We start from the raw sequence: 19,835 nt of genomic DNA on the forward strand, positions 1-19,835 counted from the left end.
GACTTCAGTGATAGATTGAATTACATAGCATACCAATGCTGACAAAGAAATTCCAGTTAGAAGAACAATGAAGATACCCAGCCCGGAGACATATTGAATTATACAATTCATAACAGGAAAACAAAGAGTTTAAATAAGAAAATCATTTTAAAAAGTTATCTTTCGTTATCTACCCCGTCCCAAAAACCAGCTTTTAATAAAAATAAACTATCCTTTATATATATATATATATAACAAAGAAACGGCTTTATTGCATCTTCGAAATGAGCATAAAACTTAAACAGCAATTAAAACTTTTTATCAATGTTGGTAACCGAAACTTTTTCTTTAATTTGGATTACTTACATTACTAACTCTCAAATTATCTTTATAAATAAACATTCCTCCTACTTCGAGGCTTCTCAATATTTTCTGTGTTACTTCTCTCCCTATTTCTTTGGGCGACGAAGCGTTTAAGTGAAGTCGACGAAGATTCTCATACTGTGTGGTGTTTGGAGTTGTTTACATTATTTTGTGTTAAGCAATTTGCTTTTCATTCCTGCTTCGGAATTCTATTCTTTCAATCGTATACAACAATAAACATGTTCAGCGAAATTAAGTGCAACTGCTACTTTTTTTAAAAACTCTATTTCTAATACTTACCCTACCATCAATATCCTTATCCCACATATCGTTGATAGTACATCCTGCTCCTCTCATTATGAAAGCGCCGCAGCCAAATAAAGCCAATAAATAGAAATCAGGAAATGAACCTGCAGGAGCAGCCATCGCTACACTCCAACCACAGGGCCAAAATAACAGCCACGAACCTAAAAATAAATAAGTACATTAAAATGTACTAAACTTATTTACAAGAAATACGAACCGTATTAAAATTTGCTCAAAATGTATTCCTAATCTTAATATTTCCTGCTCAGAGGAAGCTTTAACACGCAGTGTTAGGCGATCTCCGGTTTGATCGCTAGCTATGTAATGGACAATATGGTATCTGCGTTTTCTCGGGGTTCTCCTTTTCCTCCCACTTTTTTCTTTCAATGAATTATTTCATATCATTCAATCAAAGAAAGACATGAAAAAAATAACAAGGAACAAGAAACTTCAGGAAATGGTAATGGTAGAACAACCCCCCCCCCCCAAAAAAAAAAACTGCTCATTATATATCATTGAACATCTGATTTCAAAGATGAAGAAATAATAGAGACACTCATAGAACAAAACTTCGAAAAAGAAGAAACAGGAGAAGTACAAAGCGAAATAAAACCATGATTTCGAACAGGGCCCAAAAATAAAAATAAAAAAATGTCTTTTAGTCATAGAAGTCACCTCTAGAATTAGAAGCAGGGTTGAAAAACAAAATCAACGATTTTTTTAAAAATCATTTTTGTTGATTTTTTAAAATTTAAATCGATTTTTTTATTTAAATCACTAGTAGTTATTTAAAAAAAACGGTAAAATATAATTGTTCAGTTTTGTTATTTTGTTTTTGATAAGTTATGGAGGTTTCCCAGTTTGTTTTAGTTAGACAAAAACGAAAATTGGGGGTTTCTCGATATTTATGGTGTGTTTTCTGAAAGGTATTTCTCATACGTGACAATTAGTCAGGACTAGTACATCACTGTTCTCTTAACTTGTAACACTGGGTGGTCACCTTGATCTCGGGAGTTCAAATCTGAATGATTGAACGAAAGAAAGGCAACATATAGTTTTTCTTTTTTTAAAAAAAAATCCGAACTCCAACTGCAAACGAGAAAGGATTTCATGCAAAATACAAGGTATGTGGCTCAGAAATGCAAGATCTTGTTATTCAGTTGAAGAAACATTTAGAAGTGTGCAAAGCAGAAGAACTAGTGGAAGATTCTGGAGGTGACGAGAGTGACATTAAAAATTGGCCAGTTTTGTTTAATGTATGTGAAGAATCGATCAAATATAGACAAAACGATACAAAAGAAAGCGAAAAATGTAAATAATAAATAAAAGAAATGTAAGACACGTGGTCCAAACTCTCAAACTAATCTATGTTGCATTGGACAGAATTCAAGGAAATGAGACAACAATATCTGACGCTGTGGGAATATGGAAATATCTAAAAGACGCACTCCAAGACGAGGAAATCGAAAATAAATGCGAAAACAGGTATACGGAAGCATTAACGCCTCCCTATTTCTTGTCCTACCTTCTCAATCAGCGAAAATTCAAATTATCTGCCGAAGGAAACGATTTAGCTTTGAAATTTGCAGAAGAAGCTTACGATGGTACTACTCTACTGCCCATGGTAATTAAATTTCAGGCGAAGTCTCCTCCTTTCTCTAGCATGATTTTCACCGACTAACTTCTACAAGGTGTGGAAATCAAAAGCAATTATGCTTGACATGGACATATGAAGCTAATTATGCAGGTGTTTAGAAAAATTTGCACTGTACTGCAGAGTGAGTATATAGCCTATTTTATATTTTTGTTTATAAAATGAATAATTTTTACACTTTTGTTTTTACCATATCGTAATAAATATCAGTATCATTTTATATAATGTTAACGTTTTATATAATACCATGTGTTCATATTTAGGAATAATCACTAGATGTATTGTATAGGCAAATATTTAATTTTATTTTGTTACACATCACTATCTTTCGCTTAAAAACTGTAAATGTATTCAAGGTAAAATTGTACATCAAGTTATCTACACTGACTATGACCAACATAATACAACACTATGTAAGATGGTTTAGTAGTTCGTAGAAAGTAGTTTAGCACAGGACGTATTCATTGCCATAAACGAACAGCTTGTAGTTTCTAATCAAAAATGCCACTTCTTAAACATATATTTTATTAATAATTTCGCTGTTATGGAAAAAAATGTATGTGATATATACATATTAGCAAGCATAGTATGTAAAATTCTAAACTGAAAATTGTGAATATTGAATTTTAAATTATTCATTGTCATTGTCAAAATTCTTGGCCCAGGAATTTTAATCTTTAAAAACAAGTATTTGGTTTAAACTTGCATCCTACCTGATCTTAAAATATATGAGCTACGAACTAGTAAACGGAACAGCAATGACGAGGTTGGCTAAATGTTAATTTTAGATTCCTTATATGGTATCGTCTGACAGCTATCTACTAATAAGGAAACAAACACAATTACTGATTATAATTCGCCGCATTATTTAATGATCAATAATATAACATTCCAAGAAGTACGGAAATCTGATCTTAATAGCTCAGTATGTACCTTACTTGAATCATAAACTAACTTTCATCACTACATATAAACCAAGTAATCTATTAAGAACATTCTTTCTGATTATCCTATTAACTGGCATCACTGCCGCTACGGAGTACGGATTAAGATACGGATTTTAAATTTAAATTCGATTAGAGTTTCAGAATGCTCAAAAGTACTGCATTTTGTTCCAGTTTAAGGAAAAATATATTTGATTTAAATCATTGATTAAAAAAAAAAATCATGTGATTTAAATCAATTTGATTTAAATCAAACAACCCTGATTAGAAGAAGGCTACTACAAAATGGCACGGTATAACCTCATGTATGAGGCCCATGCAATAAAAGAATTTATAACTATTCCCTCGGTGTGCTGTGACTACCTACACATACGTAAGCACTGTAAAGAGGAGAGGAGGGTCTGTAACCACTGTGGAGAAAATCATGACTGGGCAAATTGTCCTAACAAGGATAAACAGAAAGTATGCATGCCTTGCACAAAAAGGAAAAAACAATGTAGTGCAAAAAACGATCAAGACTGTCAAACTTACAAATTGTTATATGAGAGAACAATAGCAAGAATTGACTTTTAAAAGAAGAAAATAGTAAAATAACAACAAAATCTTTGAACTATGACAAACTCATATTAACAAAATGAATAACCAAGCTAAAGAAGAAAAATAACAGTCATTCAAATAAATGCAAAGGGAAGCAAAACAGTAATGGATGAAATCAAAGATTTGGCAGAAAAGGTGGAAGCAGATTTGATTATCCTTCAAGAACCATATACAAGAAACTAAAAATTAACAAACATGGGAACATGGGAAACAATTGTATCTAAGAGTCACACAGGAGGAAACCATAAATTATAAATTATACAATACAGGTGAAAAACCACAGGCAGCAGTTATAAATAGAAACAAAAATGTAAAGATATTAAAGGGATTATACTACAAAAGACTTCTGTTTTCTTTTTTTAGTTTATGAATATTTCTTTTATGATTTTTTTATAGTTATTATTGTTATCCAACTGCAATCAAAGAAAAATTTTAAATATATTATTTAAACATATTAATGTCGATTCATGGTCGGAAACAAGAAATATTAAATCAGAAATAATTATATAATTATAACGTCAAAAGAAAAACGCAATATATTATATCTTTATTACGCAAATGTCTATATTACGCAATTCGGAGATAATTGAACTGTGTGTTTAGAGCTAAGGTCTACTTTAGGAAATTTCAAACTAGTAAACTGTTACTGCCAATATAGTATAGAAACAGAGCCCTTTTTAAACAATATTGATGACTTCTGTCAGACTTACCAGGGAGACAGTATTTTAATATGCATGGACTCGAATGCAAAATCAAATTTATGGCATAGTAATAAAACAGATAAAAGAGGAGAAAGAGTGGAGGATCTAATAATGAACAATAATTTAATAATCATTAACGAAGAAGCAAACCCTCCCACTTATAGAAGCAGTCAAGAAGAGTCAAATATTGATCTAACAATAGCATCAACGAAAATGTACAGCCTAATAAAAAATTGGAAAGTTTTAGATGCGGCCACTGAAAGTGACCACAATATAATAATCTTCGACATAATAAAAACAAAAAGTCAAGAAATAGTCACAAAAGAAGGAGAGGAAAGATTTCTATATAACCCAGATAAGATAAATTGGGAAAAATTTTGGAACGAAATAAAATTACCAAAAATAGAAGATGGGAGCAACCTAGATCAACTAGCCCAACAGATAGAGGAAGCAACAAAAAGTGCAATAAACAAATCAACTAAAACAACAACCAAATTAGAAATAAATAATAATACATTTTGAACAAACGAATTACAAAATTTAAAGAGGAAGACAAGAAAAGCGAGAAAATTATACCATAATACTATAGATAATAATCTAAGAGAAAGAAGGTTAAACAAGTACAGAAATTTAAAACAAAACTATCAAAATAAAATAACAGAAAGTAAGAAAAGAAGTTGGGAATCTTATATTGAAAAAAAAAATTGAATATAGATTCGTGGGGAGAGCCATATAAAATACTAAGCAAAAAAGAAATAAAAACTCCTACCACAATTTCAACCTTCAGAAAACAGGACGGGACGTACACAAAAAACTGGAAAGAAACAGTGGAATACCTGATGAACATCTTGCTGCCAAAGGACGATCATGGAGAAGACAATGGAACACAAATACAACTACGAAATTTAATGACGGTGACTCCAATAAAAGATAAAACTGAAGAAATTAAGAATAAAGAACTAACAAATCACATTAAAAGATTAAAAAATGAAAAGGCACCAGGTCCAGACTGCATAAAACAAGAAATTTATAAGAGAAACGCGGATAAGTGGGCATCATACTTGTCAAAGCTGTTTAATCTATGTTTTAAAAAAGGACAAATACCCAGAAGATGGAAACAGACTAACTTAGTAATTTTTAAGAAATCTGACGACGTAAGAGATGACGATCCGAAATCCTATAGACCTATATGTTTACTAAATATTATAAGCAAACTGTTTGAAAGAACAATAACGGAATAGATTAATTGGACGAGAGTTTTAGAGAATGACTTATTACAATATGGTTTTAGGAAAGGAAAACAACACAGAAACAGCTATTAAAAGAATGACAGACCTAATAGAAGAAGGAAATGTAGAAAAATATTAAGTAGTGATTTACGCTGACATCAGTGGAGCATTTGATAATTTATGGTGGCCAGCTTTCTTCAACGAATTAAAAAATGAACATCAATAAAACACTGTATAATATAACGTTAGACTATTGTAGCGGCAGACGAATACAAATACAAGCACAAGGAGAAACCATTAATACAATAAGCACAAAAGGCTGCCCACAAGGCTCGATACTCGCACCCTTAATGTGGGATGTTACACTACAGCCATGTTTAAATCACCTAAATAATATGCAAGAAACAATCGGTATTGTGGGTTATGCTGATGATCTGGCAGTTGTATTTTCAGCATCATCAAGAAATGAAATAGAAAGAAAAAGGAAAACAGTATTAACAGAATTAGATAATTGGTGCAAAGAAAATAAGTTAAATTTATCAGCAAGTAAAACTAAATATACGGTCTTTGGTCAAATTTTAAAGAGGGATTTAATAATAAAAATTAATGATACAAAAATTGGACAAATGAATTCAAATATCTTGGAGTATGGGTCGATAAAAAATTAAGCTTTCATAAACATATAACAGAAATAACAGAAAAAGCAAAAAAGGTAGCCAACAAATTACTAACAGTTGTAACAAAGGACTTTAGATTGGACAAGAAGATTTTCAAGTTATATAACAAGACAATTTTAATGGCAATCTTACAGTACTGCGTGGGCATATGGGGATACCGAATTTTTATGAATATTAAACTAAAAGAAACATTGACACTAGTGCAGAGACTTATTTTAATAATGAAGACAATCCCCGACGAAGTACTGCAATCACTTACATGTGAAGAACCAATACATCTCCAAATATTAAGAAAATATATCAAAACCTGGATCCAAAATAAAGAAATGACGAAGATAGTAGAAATCACAGGAGAAATACCAAGCTTCGATGAAGATATTAAAAGAATCATCCGAACAAAATGGGAAGAAGAATGGAAAAATTCCAGGAAAGGTGCCAGGACTAGAAATATCATACCAGATTTAAAAATAAGACAAAGGATGCGAAATACGAGTATAAGTATGCGTACAAGTAAAGAGGTGATAGAATATATATCACGACATGGACCATTTAAAACACATTTTAAAAAAGATTAAACTTAAGAAACGACGATAAATGCTTTTGTGACGATCTTCACACTCCGGAGCATGTTTTCTGGTCTTGCGACAGATATGTAACAAATGATACAATAAAAGAAATAAGGAATGAATTGAAACAAGATAGCATAAAAACGATAATAGAAGAACAAAAGCTAGAAAAATTTAGTACTCTGGCTAGGCATGTTTTAGAAAACCTTTGGAAACAAAGACGAGAAGAAAGAAGATAAATTATGTGTGATACACTAAAAATAAAAATAAAATTAAAGAAATTTGATATCAAATTTAAAAAATCAGCTCTGAGGAAGACAAGAGCTAAAAACTTTATCTGTTTACTGTTTTAGTGTTAGTGTAGTGTTGTAGTGCAGAATGCGTAGTGTTTGTGTTGTCACGAGGCAAAATTCAAGCCTAGATATTAAGTAAATAAACAATAAAGATAAGTTAATATGAAATTTTTTGGGGGGAAATCTGGAGTACCGATTCCGTAACAAACAGAAGAGAAACTATTAGGAAGACTGGAGTAGCGATTTCCTAATAAACGAGAAGGAAATTTTTGTGTTTTTACTATCATGACCATCATTTTTAATATCACTTTTACATATTATATTAATCATTTTTTTTTATTTTTAGTCTCTTTTTAGCTTTTATGTCTGTGTATGTACTTTTGTAAAAAAATAATAATAATCAGGGTTGGCAAAAGCCATGGTTTTTATTGAAAAAAAATTTTTTGTTTAAACCAGGTTTTTTGGTTTAAATAATTTGCTCTATGTATTTATATCACATATGGACAGAAAAAAAGTTTGTTTCGCCGTGGTGTTACTATGCAACAACCGGGTTATGCTGGAAGGGGTCACATAAGCTTAAAGCGGAATTCAAACCGCTTCTCGGCTTACATCCGAGAGAAATTGTCCTCCATTTGAACCCGAAACCGGGACTAATTGGCAACAAATGCGATATGTCTGGGACTCACTCACGAAGGACTTCTGATAAAAATACGTTGTACTGATCGTTATATACTTGTTAATATAATTGTCAAGAGTCATTTCAGAAGGACAAAAAGATAAACAGTTGCAAAAGTGAAACCATTATACAGAATTACATGTGGAAAATTTCGAAACACTGCAGAGTACAGAAGAACTAATTTAGTACAAGTTAGTTCACTACGACTTTTATTATTCCAAGTTAAAGAAATACAGCGACTTAATTTGCATATCAGTAAAAAAAGTGAATGAAGATACGAATTATTTGAGTCCACTTTGGCTCTGATCCATTTATACATAAATAGGTACCAAAGATATTTTTGATTTCAATAAATGCCAATCGTGGGGTTTGTATGATCCCCCAAAAAAGGACGGCATTTCGATGTATTTTATTAATAGTAAACATTATTAAAACGAAACAATATTTAGAATTTTCTTTGATTGCAATTGTGTAACAATAATAACAAACTATAAACACATCTCAAAAGGAACATTCATAAACTTATAAAATCCAAAGTTGCTTTTGTAGTATAATCTCTTTGAGTACTGATTGGGGAATTTAGGTCTCAATATAATACGAATATACAGAAGTGAAAGGTGATAACCCAAAAATGCGTGTTCAAGATTTTACGAACACTTACGCATTTACGAACATTTTTCTTATTTTGGTTTAAACCAGCCAACCCTGATAATGATAATTGTAATAAATATAAATAGTAGATTTTAAAAAAAGAAAAAAATAAGGCATGGTTTATATAAAACAAACCCTCACCTCAAATCTGCTGAGGACGGAAGCCGAATAGCAGAGAGAGAAAAATGAAATAAGAGAGTATATGAGAGAGAAAAAAAGGCAAAGGCAAGTTGCGACTGCTCTATAATAAAATCGTAAGAAATCGGCCAAGGCAGGGGAAAGTGGAGCCCATATATGTATGTATGTAGGGTCTGACTTCATCGAGGGAGTCGAGGGAGTAAAAATAATTACTCGAGGGAGTGGAGGGACTAAAAGAATACATTCGAGGGAGTAAAAATATTCACTTCAGGGAGTCGAGGGAGCAAAAACATGCACTCGAGGGAGTACAAATATTCACTCGAGGGAGTCGAGGGAGCAAAAATATTCACTCGAATGGGTCGAGGGAGTAAAAATATTCACTCGAGGGAGTAAAAATATTCACTCGAGGGAGCCGAGGGATTAAAATATTCTGTCGAGGGAGTAAAAATATTCAGTCGAGAGAGTAAAAAGAAACACTCGAGGGAGTCGAGGGAGTAAATATATTCACTCCAGGGAATAAAAATATTCACTCGAGGGAGTAAAAATTATCACTCGAGAGACTCGAGGGAATTGAGGGACTCCAGGGAGTTGAGGGACTCCAGGGAGTTGAGGGACTCGAGGGAGTAAAAATAATTACTCGAGGGAGTCGAGAAACTAAAAAAAAAATCACACGAGGGACTAAAAATATTCACTCGAGAGAGTCGAGGGAGTAAAAATAATCACTCCAGGGAGGCAAGGGAGTAAAAATATTCACTGGAAGTAGTGAGAGAGTAAAAGTATTCACTCGAAGAAGTAAAAATATTAACTAGAGGTAGCCGACCGAGTAAAAATATTCACTCGAGCGAGTAAAAATAATCACTCGAGGGAGTAATAATAATTACTCGAGGGAGTCGAGAAACTAAAAAAATTCACACGAGGGACTAAAAATATTCACTCGAGGGAGTAAAAATAATCACTCGAGGGAGGCAAGGGAGTAAAAATATTTACTGGAAGGAGCCGAGGGAGTAAAAGTATTCACTCGAGGGACTAAAAAAATATTAACTAAAGGTAGTCGAGGGAGCAAAAATATTCACTCGAGGGATTCGAGGGAGTAAAAATATTCACTCGAGGGAGTCGAGGGAGTAACAATATTCACTCCAGAGTCGACCGAGTAAAAATATTCACTCGAGGGAGTAAAAATAATCACTCGAGGGACTCGAGGGAGTTGAGAGACTCGAGGAACTCGAGGAAGTCGAGAGGGTAAAAATAATTACTCGAGGGAGTTGAGAGACTAAAAATATTCACACGAGGGAGTAAAAATACTCACTCGAGAGAGTCGATGGTGTAAAAATAATCACTCGAGAGAGACAAGGGAGTAAAAATATTCACTGGAAGGAGTCGAGGGAGTAAAATTATTCACTAGAGGGAGTCGAGGAAGTAAAAATATTCACTCGGGGGAGTAAAAATATCCACTCCAGGGAGTCGAGGGAATAAAAATAATCACTCGATGAAGTCGAGGGAGTAAATATATTCACCGCAGGGAGAAAAAATATTTACTCGAGGGAGTCGAGGGACTAAAAATATTCACCCGACGGAGTCGAGGGAGTAAAAATATTCACTCGAGGGAGTAAAAATAATCACTCTATGAAGTCGAGGGGGTAAATATATTCACTACAGGGAGAAAAAATATTTACTTGAGGGAGTCGAGGGACTAAAAACACTCACCGGACGGAGCCGAGGGAGTCGAGGAAGTAAAAATATTCACTTGAAGGAGTTGAGGGAGTAAAAATATTCACTCGAGTGAATCGAGGGAGTAAAAATAATCACTTGAGGGAGTCGAGGAAGTAAAAATATTCACTCGAGGGAGTCGAGGGAGTAAAAATATTCAGTCGAGGGAGTTAAAAGAATCACTCGAGGGAGTCGAAGGAGTAAAAATATTCACTCGAGGGAGTTGAGAGGGTAGTAATATTCACTCGAGGGAGTCGTGGGAGTAAAAATATTTATTCGAAGGAGTTGAGGGAGTAAAAATATTCACACAGGAGAGTCGAGGGAGCAAAAATATTCCCTCGAGTGAATATTTTTACTCCCTGATCTCCCTCGAGTGATTACATTTACTCCTTCCACTCCCTCGAATAAATATTCACTCGAGTGATTATTTTTTACTCCGTCGAGTGAATATTTTTACTCCCTCGACTGATTATTTTTACTGACTCGATTGAATATTTTTACTCCCTCGGCTCCCTCTTGTGAATATTTTTACTCCCTCGAGTGAATATTTTTACTCCCTCGAGTGAATATTTTTACTCTCTCGAGTGATTTTTATTGTCCTCCGACTCCCTCGAGTAATTATGTTTACTCTCTCGACTCCCTACACTCCTTCGAGTCCCTCGAATCCCTCAAGTGATTATTTTTACTCGCTGGAGTGAATATTTTTACTCCCTCGAATGAATATTTTTATTCCGCGGGTGATTATTTTTTCCTCGACTCACTCGTATGAATATTTTTACTCCCTCGACTACTTCGAGTGAATATTTTTGCTCCCTCGACCGCCTCTAGTGATTATTTTTACTCCCTCGAGTGAATGTTTTTACTTCGCCGAGTGAATTTTGTTAGTCCCTCGACTCCCTCGAGTAATTATTTTTAATCCCTCGACTCCCTGGAGTGAATATTTTTACTCCCTCAAGTGAATATTTTTACTCCCTCGACTCCCTCGAGTGAATATTTTTGCTCCCTCGACTCCCTCGAGTGAATATTTTTGCTCCCTCGACTTCCTCGAGTGAGTATTTTTACTCCCTCGAGTAAATATTTTTATTCCTTCGAGTGAATATATTTACTCCCTCGACTCCCTCGAGTGATTCTTTTTACTCTATCGAGTGAATATGTTTACTCCCTGGACTCCCTCGAGAGAATATTTTAATCCCTCGGCACCCTCGAGTGAATATTTTTACTCCCTCGACCCCTTCGAGTGAATATTTTTACTCCCTCGAGTGAATATTTTTACTCCCTCGACTCCCTCGAGTGAATATTTTTGCTCCCTCGACTCCCTGATGTGAATATTTTTACTCCCTCGACTCCCTGATGTGAATATTTTTACTCCCTCGACTCCCTGATGTGAATATTTTTACTCCCTCGAATGAATTCTTTTAGTCCCTCCACTCCCTCGAGTAATTATTTTTACTCTCTCGACTCCCTCGAGTCACTCGATGAAGTCAGACCCATGTATGTATCACTCACGTTCACTAATCCCTCCTTCGTCTTCTTTAGCATAAAGGATATAATTGTAACACGTTAAATTGAAGATTTCATTTTATTTATAGCAACACCTAACCTTGGAAATCTAACCGATGGAATGATTAATTTCATATTATGATTTCGGCATCCAATTTTGTAGCCACTGACCGCTAGATACTAAATGAACACCTCTAGCTCCAGAAAGATTTTTACATGTTATTTAAAATAGTAAAATCAACAATCACTCTTTTTAAATGACGGTGATCACCAACACACTAACTCAAAATATGAAGGTGCAAATTAACCATACATAAAAACCTTCTTGGATCCAATTATTTACGCACGCTACTTTACAATATGAAATATTTCACTTTACGTCTCTTCATTTCAGTTGCCAACTTCTCTGTTTTCTTCTATAACACGTATACAAACTGCTTTAGTCTATAGCCTCTGAAAAAACCTTAAAAATTGTGTTGCCTACACAATTTAAAGTCACTGAGATATGCCTCTTTGAATAAAACTGTTTAACCATTTTCTTCTCTGTCTCTTAAATGCCAGGGTTCTAAAGTCAATGCTAATCGTTTTATCCTAATTTACTGTGACTTGAACACATTTCTTTCTACTACTGATAACGTTCTCTCGTAATAATCTTAGTCCCTTTCAAGATGTGTTTGGATATGATGTGTTCGATAAGCCAGAATCTGCTCAGATATGAAGATTAAAGTTGTTATTCTTACATTCACAAAGTTTTCGTAAGCGTCCACGGTAATATTGAATGATTTCTTTCTATTCGAGAGAATAACCATAGGATTCGCTGTCGGCTCACTCTTGTTTCTTCGGAAATTTTCACTCCAGTTTCTTTATCTGCTGTGTTGCTACACGTGTCCTTGCTGGTTGGCGGCTCTTTCTGCGACGCGACAGGAAGGTTGAACGCCTGCCTCCTCGTCGCTGTTCTCTCCAGATTCTAAAAATTGCTTGAATCCTTCTTGCTTAGTTTCTCGCTTGGTCGCCCGTTGGCTTCCTTTTCCTCTATTGCTGGTGGGAAGATGACGCAATTCAATTTTACACATGCTGGTGTAGATCCTGGTGCGAGGGGAAGGAGTGCATTTATTCTCCTTAGCTTCTTTATACTTGTTGCTCACTTCCTGTTTAAATATTTCTTCTGACGCTCGAGCATAGGCCGTACAGTTCTAATCTGACACCTTTGAACTATCATTTTTTTCGGCCTGATGAATACATTTTTGGTCAATCAGCGTCTCAACTCCGATGACGAAAGCAAATCGGTGTGCAAAGATAGCTATACTCCTGAAAAACGGATTTCTATGAACAGAGTATTTTAAAACTTGATCCACGATGAAAGAAATGTCTTTCTTTTTAAGTTTTAGGTCCCACGATTATGACAGCTAGGCTAAAGGAGACGGTGATGATGAGAAATGAATGAAATGGTGAAATGAAGTGGAAGAAAACGAAATAACCCCGACAAAACCTACGCATAGGATGTTTGTCAACCACAAAGTTCACTTGGCGCGAGCTGGGATCGAACCAAGGACCACATGCATCAGAGCTCAACGCTCTACCACTAAGCCACCGCGGCCCCGATGGAAAAAATGTGTTGAAAGACTTGGCGGCTACGTTGAAATGTAGATTTAGTACAATGCTTTACTTTCTATATTTCTGGCAAAAGTTAGAATGATTTCCAAAGCCTAAATCTGAAAAAATGAACTCACCCCTTCTTACGTCCTTCGGGTCTGCGCTTACAAGGGAACGTATTTTCCCTCTATTCTGCGACAGAGTAATATCCGTAAATATCTACAAAAATGAACATGAGAAACAGACCATCTGGGGATGACCGCCAAGTAAATATCTAACTTGCATATAGAAAACGGTCATACATGACGACAATTAAAGATAAATAAGTCAAAAGCTGCCATATAGGGAATACATGATTGACGCCTGTAGTGGCGGCAGAATCTCACGATACTAATACACACAGATAGAAGTCTACTCTTAAAATCTTTATACCTTAGTGATCAGCGTCACGGATCTGTAACTAAGTACTTTTTTAGCAGGGTTCAAATCCTGTCTACAAAAAATATTTTATTCTTTTGACTTAAAAACTACTTTCTATCGCAAAGAACATGGATAAATGGATGTAAGAAAATTATAAATACTTGTATATCACAGCTACGTAATACAGTATAATAAAATGAATTTTTCACGTCCAACGTTTACGCCGTACAGTATATATAAAATTATATCTTCTAGTCTCTAATGTGCGTTCTCAATGAAAAATATAAAAAGATGTATATCTAAGTTCAGAATTTCGCGCGAAGTGAATCTTTATGTAAGAAAATAAACTTAACTAAATTATATCTCTATTGTAGATTAAACTAGAAATACAAATCACTGAACTAAGCAGAGTTTATTTTAAAAAAATAACTGTGTAACAGTTTTGCCAACTAGCTGAACACATTGGCTTCATCAGACACTGTGAAAATAAGAGGAAATTGTATCTAAATATATTTAGATTCTAAATATCTAAATATATTTAGATGCAACTTTTCACCTGTCGCTCCGAACTCAAAATTTGAAAATGTCCTACACTTACTTGTGTCCTGTATTTATACCACGCGTCCTAGGTGCATAGAATATATTCGAAAATACTTGAATCTTCCAGAGAAGCGATCACGCAGCAGAACTTTCTCAGAATATGCTTCAGTTCTGCTATTCGCTACAAGATGGCGCTGTATACTCCCACTAACTAACCATGACCTTTCCCTAATTCTGCTTAATACAACGTGTTGGTATTATGAGAGAGCAAGGTTTTGTTTTGACCCTTTGGCCCTTAGATTAAAAAGTTTGAAGACCCTTGGTTTAACTTATTACCTTGCCTGCACTTTGTTGAAGTTGTAACACTTTCTTTCTGGCTTTAACCTTTTCTTATTTCTTTTTAATTGCTAGCCTGAAACAAAACACATTGCAATAAAAAAAATTAAAATAACGTACCTAATATCGCATAAGCAAATAAAAGATGACAAAGCTGTTGATATTATAGACGCAATTGGCTATAAAGGAGATCCCTATTATGCGGTTTTCTGAAAGGATTTAACATTTAATAATAAGAAAGAATTTAAATAATTTTATTAACATTTTTCTTCAATATAATAATTGTAATCCGCTAGAAAAATTTCGTAAAATGATTTTGTGACAACTAAGGATCAATCTTTATGAAATTTATAACAATGATTACTACATGGATCCCGCAAGTTGTCGAGAAAATGGTGACGACGAGAAATATGTTGAACTTCTATACAATTTTGTTTAACAGCTGTTTTGAACTTTAGCTGATTGTTGACATCGATTTGATCTTGAACTAAAAGTAACAACTTCTCATATGTTTCAAGTTCGTATAGCACATCTTTCAATTTACGTATTTCTTCGTCTGGCAAATGTTTAGGTCATAAAAATCCAAGACTTACACGTGGTAGAAATTAGATTCCAGATTTTAACTCAATCCATAGTACTGGAATCTATATTTTTGCCTGTCAGAGAATCCCAAAATTCAGCAACATGTTGATTACGTGTCATAGAATGCATATTAAGAACGAAAATATAATTTGAAAAATTTAGAAATCTGTTTATTTATGAGACTACCTATGTTCTTTTGCCTAAGGAACACAAAATCGCCGACACGAAATAAGCCTTTACATCGTTCTGTTCTACTTTCTCTTTTATATTCTAAACACTAAATTCTAAACATTAACTTCTAAATTCTAACAACTAAATTCAGCCGCCATCAATTTGTTACTCTAATCGATTCTATCTTTATGGATTAATGTTTATTACACGTTAATGCCGAAATGAGTAAAATAGATCTAGAGGTATCTATATCCAAACGAAAGCTGGCTAGAAAAACATCTAAGTTTGAGATATTGAGTAATAATACACCAATGCAGCTTTTATTAAATATTCAGCCCATTCGCTGTGCCAATGAGAACACTACGTTCTCAGCGTTTGTACTAAGTTATTATCTACGTTTCCCCCACAAAGAATTAAGCTTGTAAAGCGTTAGTCTGTTAACTACATTGTAGTCTTTCAATGCTTGTATACACGACACCAAAAGTGCATTACCACCTGCAATTTTCCTTTTCCTGTAATAGCAGGCAACCCAAAAAGCTCGGCAGTTGGGTTGGTTGCAAATTCGAAAGGAGTTGGACTAAACCTCAATTTTGTCACAAGTATATCAGTGTGGCAAACTGCAAATAACAGAATAAAACAAATTGTTAAGAATAATAATTTTATTATTGTTACGGAGTTGGATGACATCAAACGTTACAAAATGACTTACTTAAGCCGCTCAAACAAGATGAATGGTAAGAAACAGATATCAGAAGAAAGCATTTCTTCCTTTCCCCTCACTCCACCCAAAAAAAAAGAAACTCAGAAAAAGAAAAGTTACATAATATAAAAGTTTCATATAAAAGCCTAACAGCACAAAAACAAAAAGGAGACAAACACAGAATAAGACACACCAGACAGACTGCAGAGCGGACTTGTGGCCCTCCCATGCAAGATAAAGAGATATGACCCTAGTTGTAAATCCCATTGTTATATTATTATTATTATTATTATTATTATTATTATTATTACACTGGTGGGCATGAAAATCCTCCCACGAGGGTGAAAGCGTGTACCGGATAGGTTTCGAGAGGCAGATTACGAATATCTCATCGAGAAAGTTGCAGGACGTAAGTTTTTTTTTTTTTTTTTTTTGGCGGAGTGCAGTTTCCATAATTGACAGAAAAATCGTATTTTTCGTATTTAATATGTGTTTTCCGTGTTTGGAGTGCATAATTCTGAATTTTTATCTTAATCCAAGAACTGTTATTAGGCTATATCCCAGGAACATTCTTTTCTCTAGCTCACGACCCCCCGGAAACGTACCCTCTCCCCTTGGGTTGCAAAGGTTTATTGTCGTTCCACACTACACTAAAACCTAGGCGTTATTGACAGAGAAAGGTTTCGTAATCAACTTGCGATCATTCGTAGGCTCCCTTCTGTCTAGACAACAGACAGATTGTTGAATAAAAGGCGCCAAGACACACACCGTTGTCGCGTGAAACAAATACTTCAGTTCCGAGTTTATCTTTGTGTTAGAAGATAGTATTACGCTGTGTCTGTTTATACTGTACGTGAAAAATATTTCTGCGTGAAATATTGGCGTTTGTGTTAAACGAACATGCCGAGAACTTGCAACAATTCGACAGATTCATTCTGCTACATATGTGAGGAAGTAATTTTCAAGGAACAAAATAGGCCCTTGTCACCGTTCCTGAAGGCAGCCTACCATCTGTACTTCGGGTGTAAAATCGGCGATCAGGATCGCGTTTGGGCTCCGAAACAAAGTTGTGACTCGTGTGCGCGTACTCTCACAGGATGGTTAAAAGATACACACAAATCGATGGCATTCGCCGTACCTATGGTTTGGCGCGAGCCCCGTGATCATGTTTCAGACTGTACTTCTGCCCACTAATATAAAAGATGGAGCATAAAATACAGTATCCTAACTTGGATTCCGCGAGGAGACCTGTGAAACATGATGTTTGTTTGCCTGTACCCGTACCACCAGACTCATACACCCTGTGCAGTATTTCATCCGATGAAGAACCTGCTGCTTGTGAGGATGTTGCACAATCTTCGAGTACACAGTCAGATCCCAATTACGCTCCACTGCCTGACACTAATGAACTACATGTGATAGCCAGGAAGAGCTGAATGATCTAATCAGAGACTTAAACCTTCCCAAGTCTAAGGCCCTGTTGCTTGCATCACGACTTCAACAATGGAATCTACTAAACCAAGGTGTGAAGATATCGATGTATAGGAAAAGAGAGGTGAGTCTAGTTCCTAATTTTACAAAGGATGGTGATTTGGTGTTGACATTCCATCGCTTATGGGACAACTGAAGTTGAACTACAACACTGGAAATTGGAGACTATTCGTAGATTCCTCTAGGATAAGTCTCAAGGCAGTGTTACTACACAATGTCAATGAAAAGCCAGCCATCCCTATTGCTCATGCTGTACATATGAAAGAAACATACGAGAACATGCGAAACCTATTGCAGAAAATAAAGTACGAACAGTTCCAGTGATCTGTATGCTGACCTTAAGGTTATTGCCATCCTCACCGGTTTACAAGGAGGTTGCACAAAGCACTGCTGCTTCTTGTGTCATTGGGATAGTCGAGTCAAAGATCAGAACACCATCACAAAATGGCCGCCAAGGAAGCAACTGGTCCCAGGGGAGATGAACGTGGCTAATGAACGTCTTGTGGATCCGGAGAAAATATTCTTACCGCCCCTTCATATCAAATTAGGGCTCATGAAGGTCTTCGTCAAGGCCCTGAACCGGGATGGTGAAGCATTTAATCATCTCAGAAAGCTATTCATAAGGCTCAGCGAGGCCAAGGTGAAAGAAGGTGTTTTTACAGGACATCAAATCAGAGACGTTTTTAAGGATACTACATTTTCTTCTAAGCTTAATGAAGTGGAAAGTGAGGCTTGGGAGGCCTTTCGAGAAGTGTGCAGTAACTTTCTAAAGAATCATGTCACCTGATTACAAATACATTGTGGGCAGGTTAATTACTTCATTTCGTAACATTAACTGCTTCAAACACTAATCAATAAACAAAAACATGTACTGCAACTAATTATACCATGGGATGTAATATGTCTAGAAAGTTACACTTCCTGCATTGCCACCTGGACTTCTTTCCTGAAATGTACAGCTTGGGGAAGGTCTGTGACGAACATGGGGAAAGGTTTCACCAGCAAATAGCTACCATGGAGAGGCGCTACACTGGTAAATGGAGTGTGAATATGTTGGCAGACTTCTGTTGGAATATGACACGCGAGACACCCTGTAGTAATTACAAGAGGAGTACGAAAGCCAAGTGACACGTAAATGTTTAACTTTTTATGCAATTTTATCTGCATAATTTATATTGATATTTAAATTATAACGTGCAAATTATTATGGATGGAGAATAGCATTTTTGGGCGGATATTGAAACACCCCTTCCTCCCTGAAAACTGGTACGTCCTGGAGAAAAACGGGTTACGGATTCGAACTAAGGAGCTCAAAACCTATAGGAATCACCTACTTTCGTTCGTGGGAGCGAAAAAAGTTTCATTTTGTCGACCAGTGTTATTATTATTATTATTATTATTATTATTATCATTATTATTATTATTATTAAAAAGTCGTTTCCTTTTCAAAATCTCTGACTCTGCCTAAGAGCATGAATGCATATAGAAATCATGTGTGCACCTTTTGTCAATGAGCGGTCCCAAAGGCCAAAAGGGATGGAAATCTCCCAGAGAAAGAAACAAAAAACTTTCTTATGGTAAATTCTAGTTCAATATTCGAAGCACTTGCTTTGGCACGTGATTTTTTGTTTCTTTTTTCAGGGAACAGAAAAGTTCTGGCGCCTAAGAATTACACCATATAATAATGCAAATTTCCAAGTGGATGTATTTACATTGCAATTTGTGGTAATAAAGATATTATGATTAGAAAACAATATTGCAAAAGGTAAGTTTAATTTCTTCATCCATCTCATCCATCCCTAGGACCCTTTATACCTCGCCGCCCCACCCCCCGATTATCAATACCGAAAATTTAGAATGATATATTCATGTCCATATATTTACGATATCGAATGTTGAAATATGATAATATAGATATCGACGATAGCGATATATCGACATATCACAGGCCCAGGTCCGAGAAGTGATGCTTGAAATATACTGGAATCAACAATCAAATTCTAAATAAGTTCTCCATTTCC

General features: G+C 35.1%; 1 protein-coding gene across 6 annotated transcripts in view; it reads right to left on the reverse strand.

Moving 5' to 3' along the window:
• The window catches only part of Coq2 (ubiquinone biosynthesis protein COQ2, mitochondrial), a 345,825-nt gene that overhangs the window by 180,083 nt on the left and 145,907 nt on the right, over nt 1-19,835 (reverse strand). For all 6 annotated transcript variants that reach the window (XM_081738711.1, XM_081738706.1, XM_081738712.1 and 3 more), the window contains one exon: nt 643-809. In XM_081738711.1, coding sequence (XP_081594837.1) covers nt 643-809 — 167 coding nt within the window. The remainder of the gene's footprint in view (nt 1-642; nt 810-19,835) is intronic.

The sequence above is a fragment of the Thermobia domestica genome, chromosome 14 (genome assembly GCF_964235325.1).
Source record: "Thermobia domestica chromosome 14, izTheDome1.hap1.1, whole genome shotgun sequence".
Lineage (NCBI taxonomy): Eukaryota > Metazoa > Arthropoda > Insecta > Zygentoma > Lepismatidae > Thermobia > Thermobia domestica.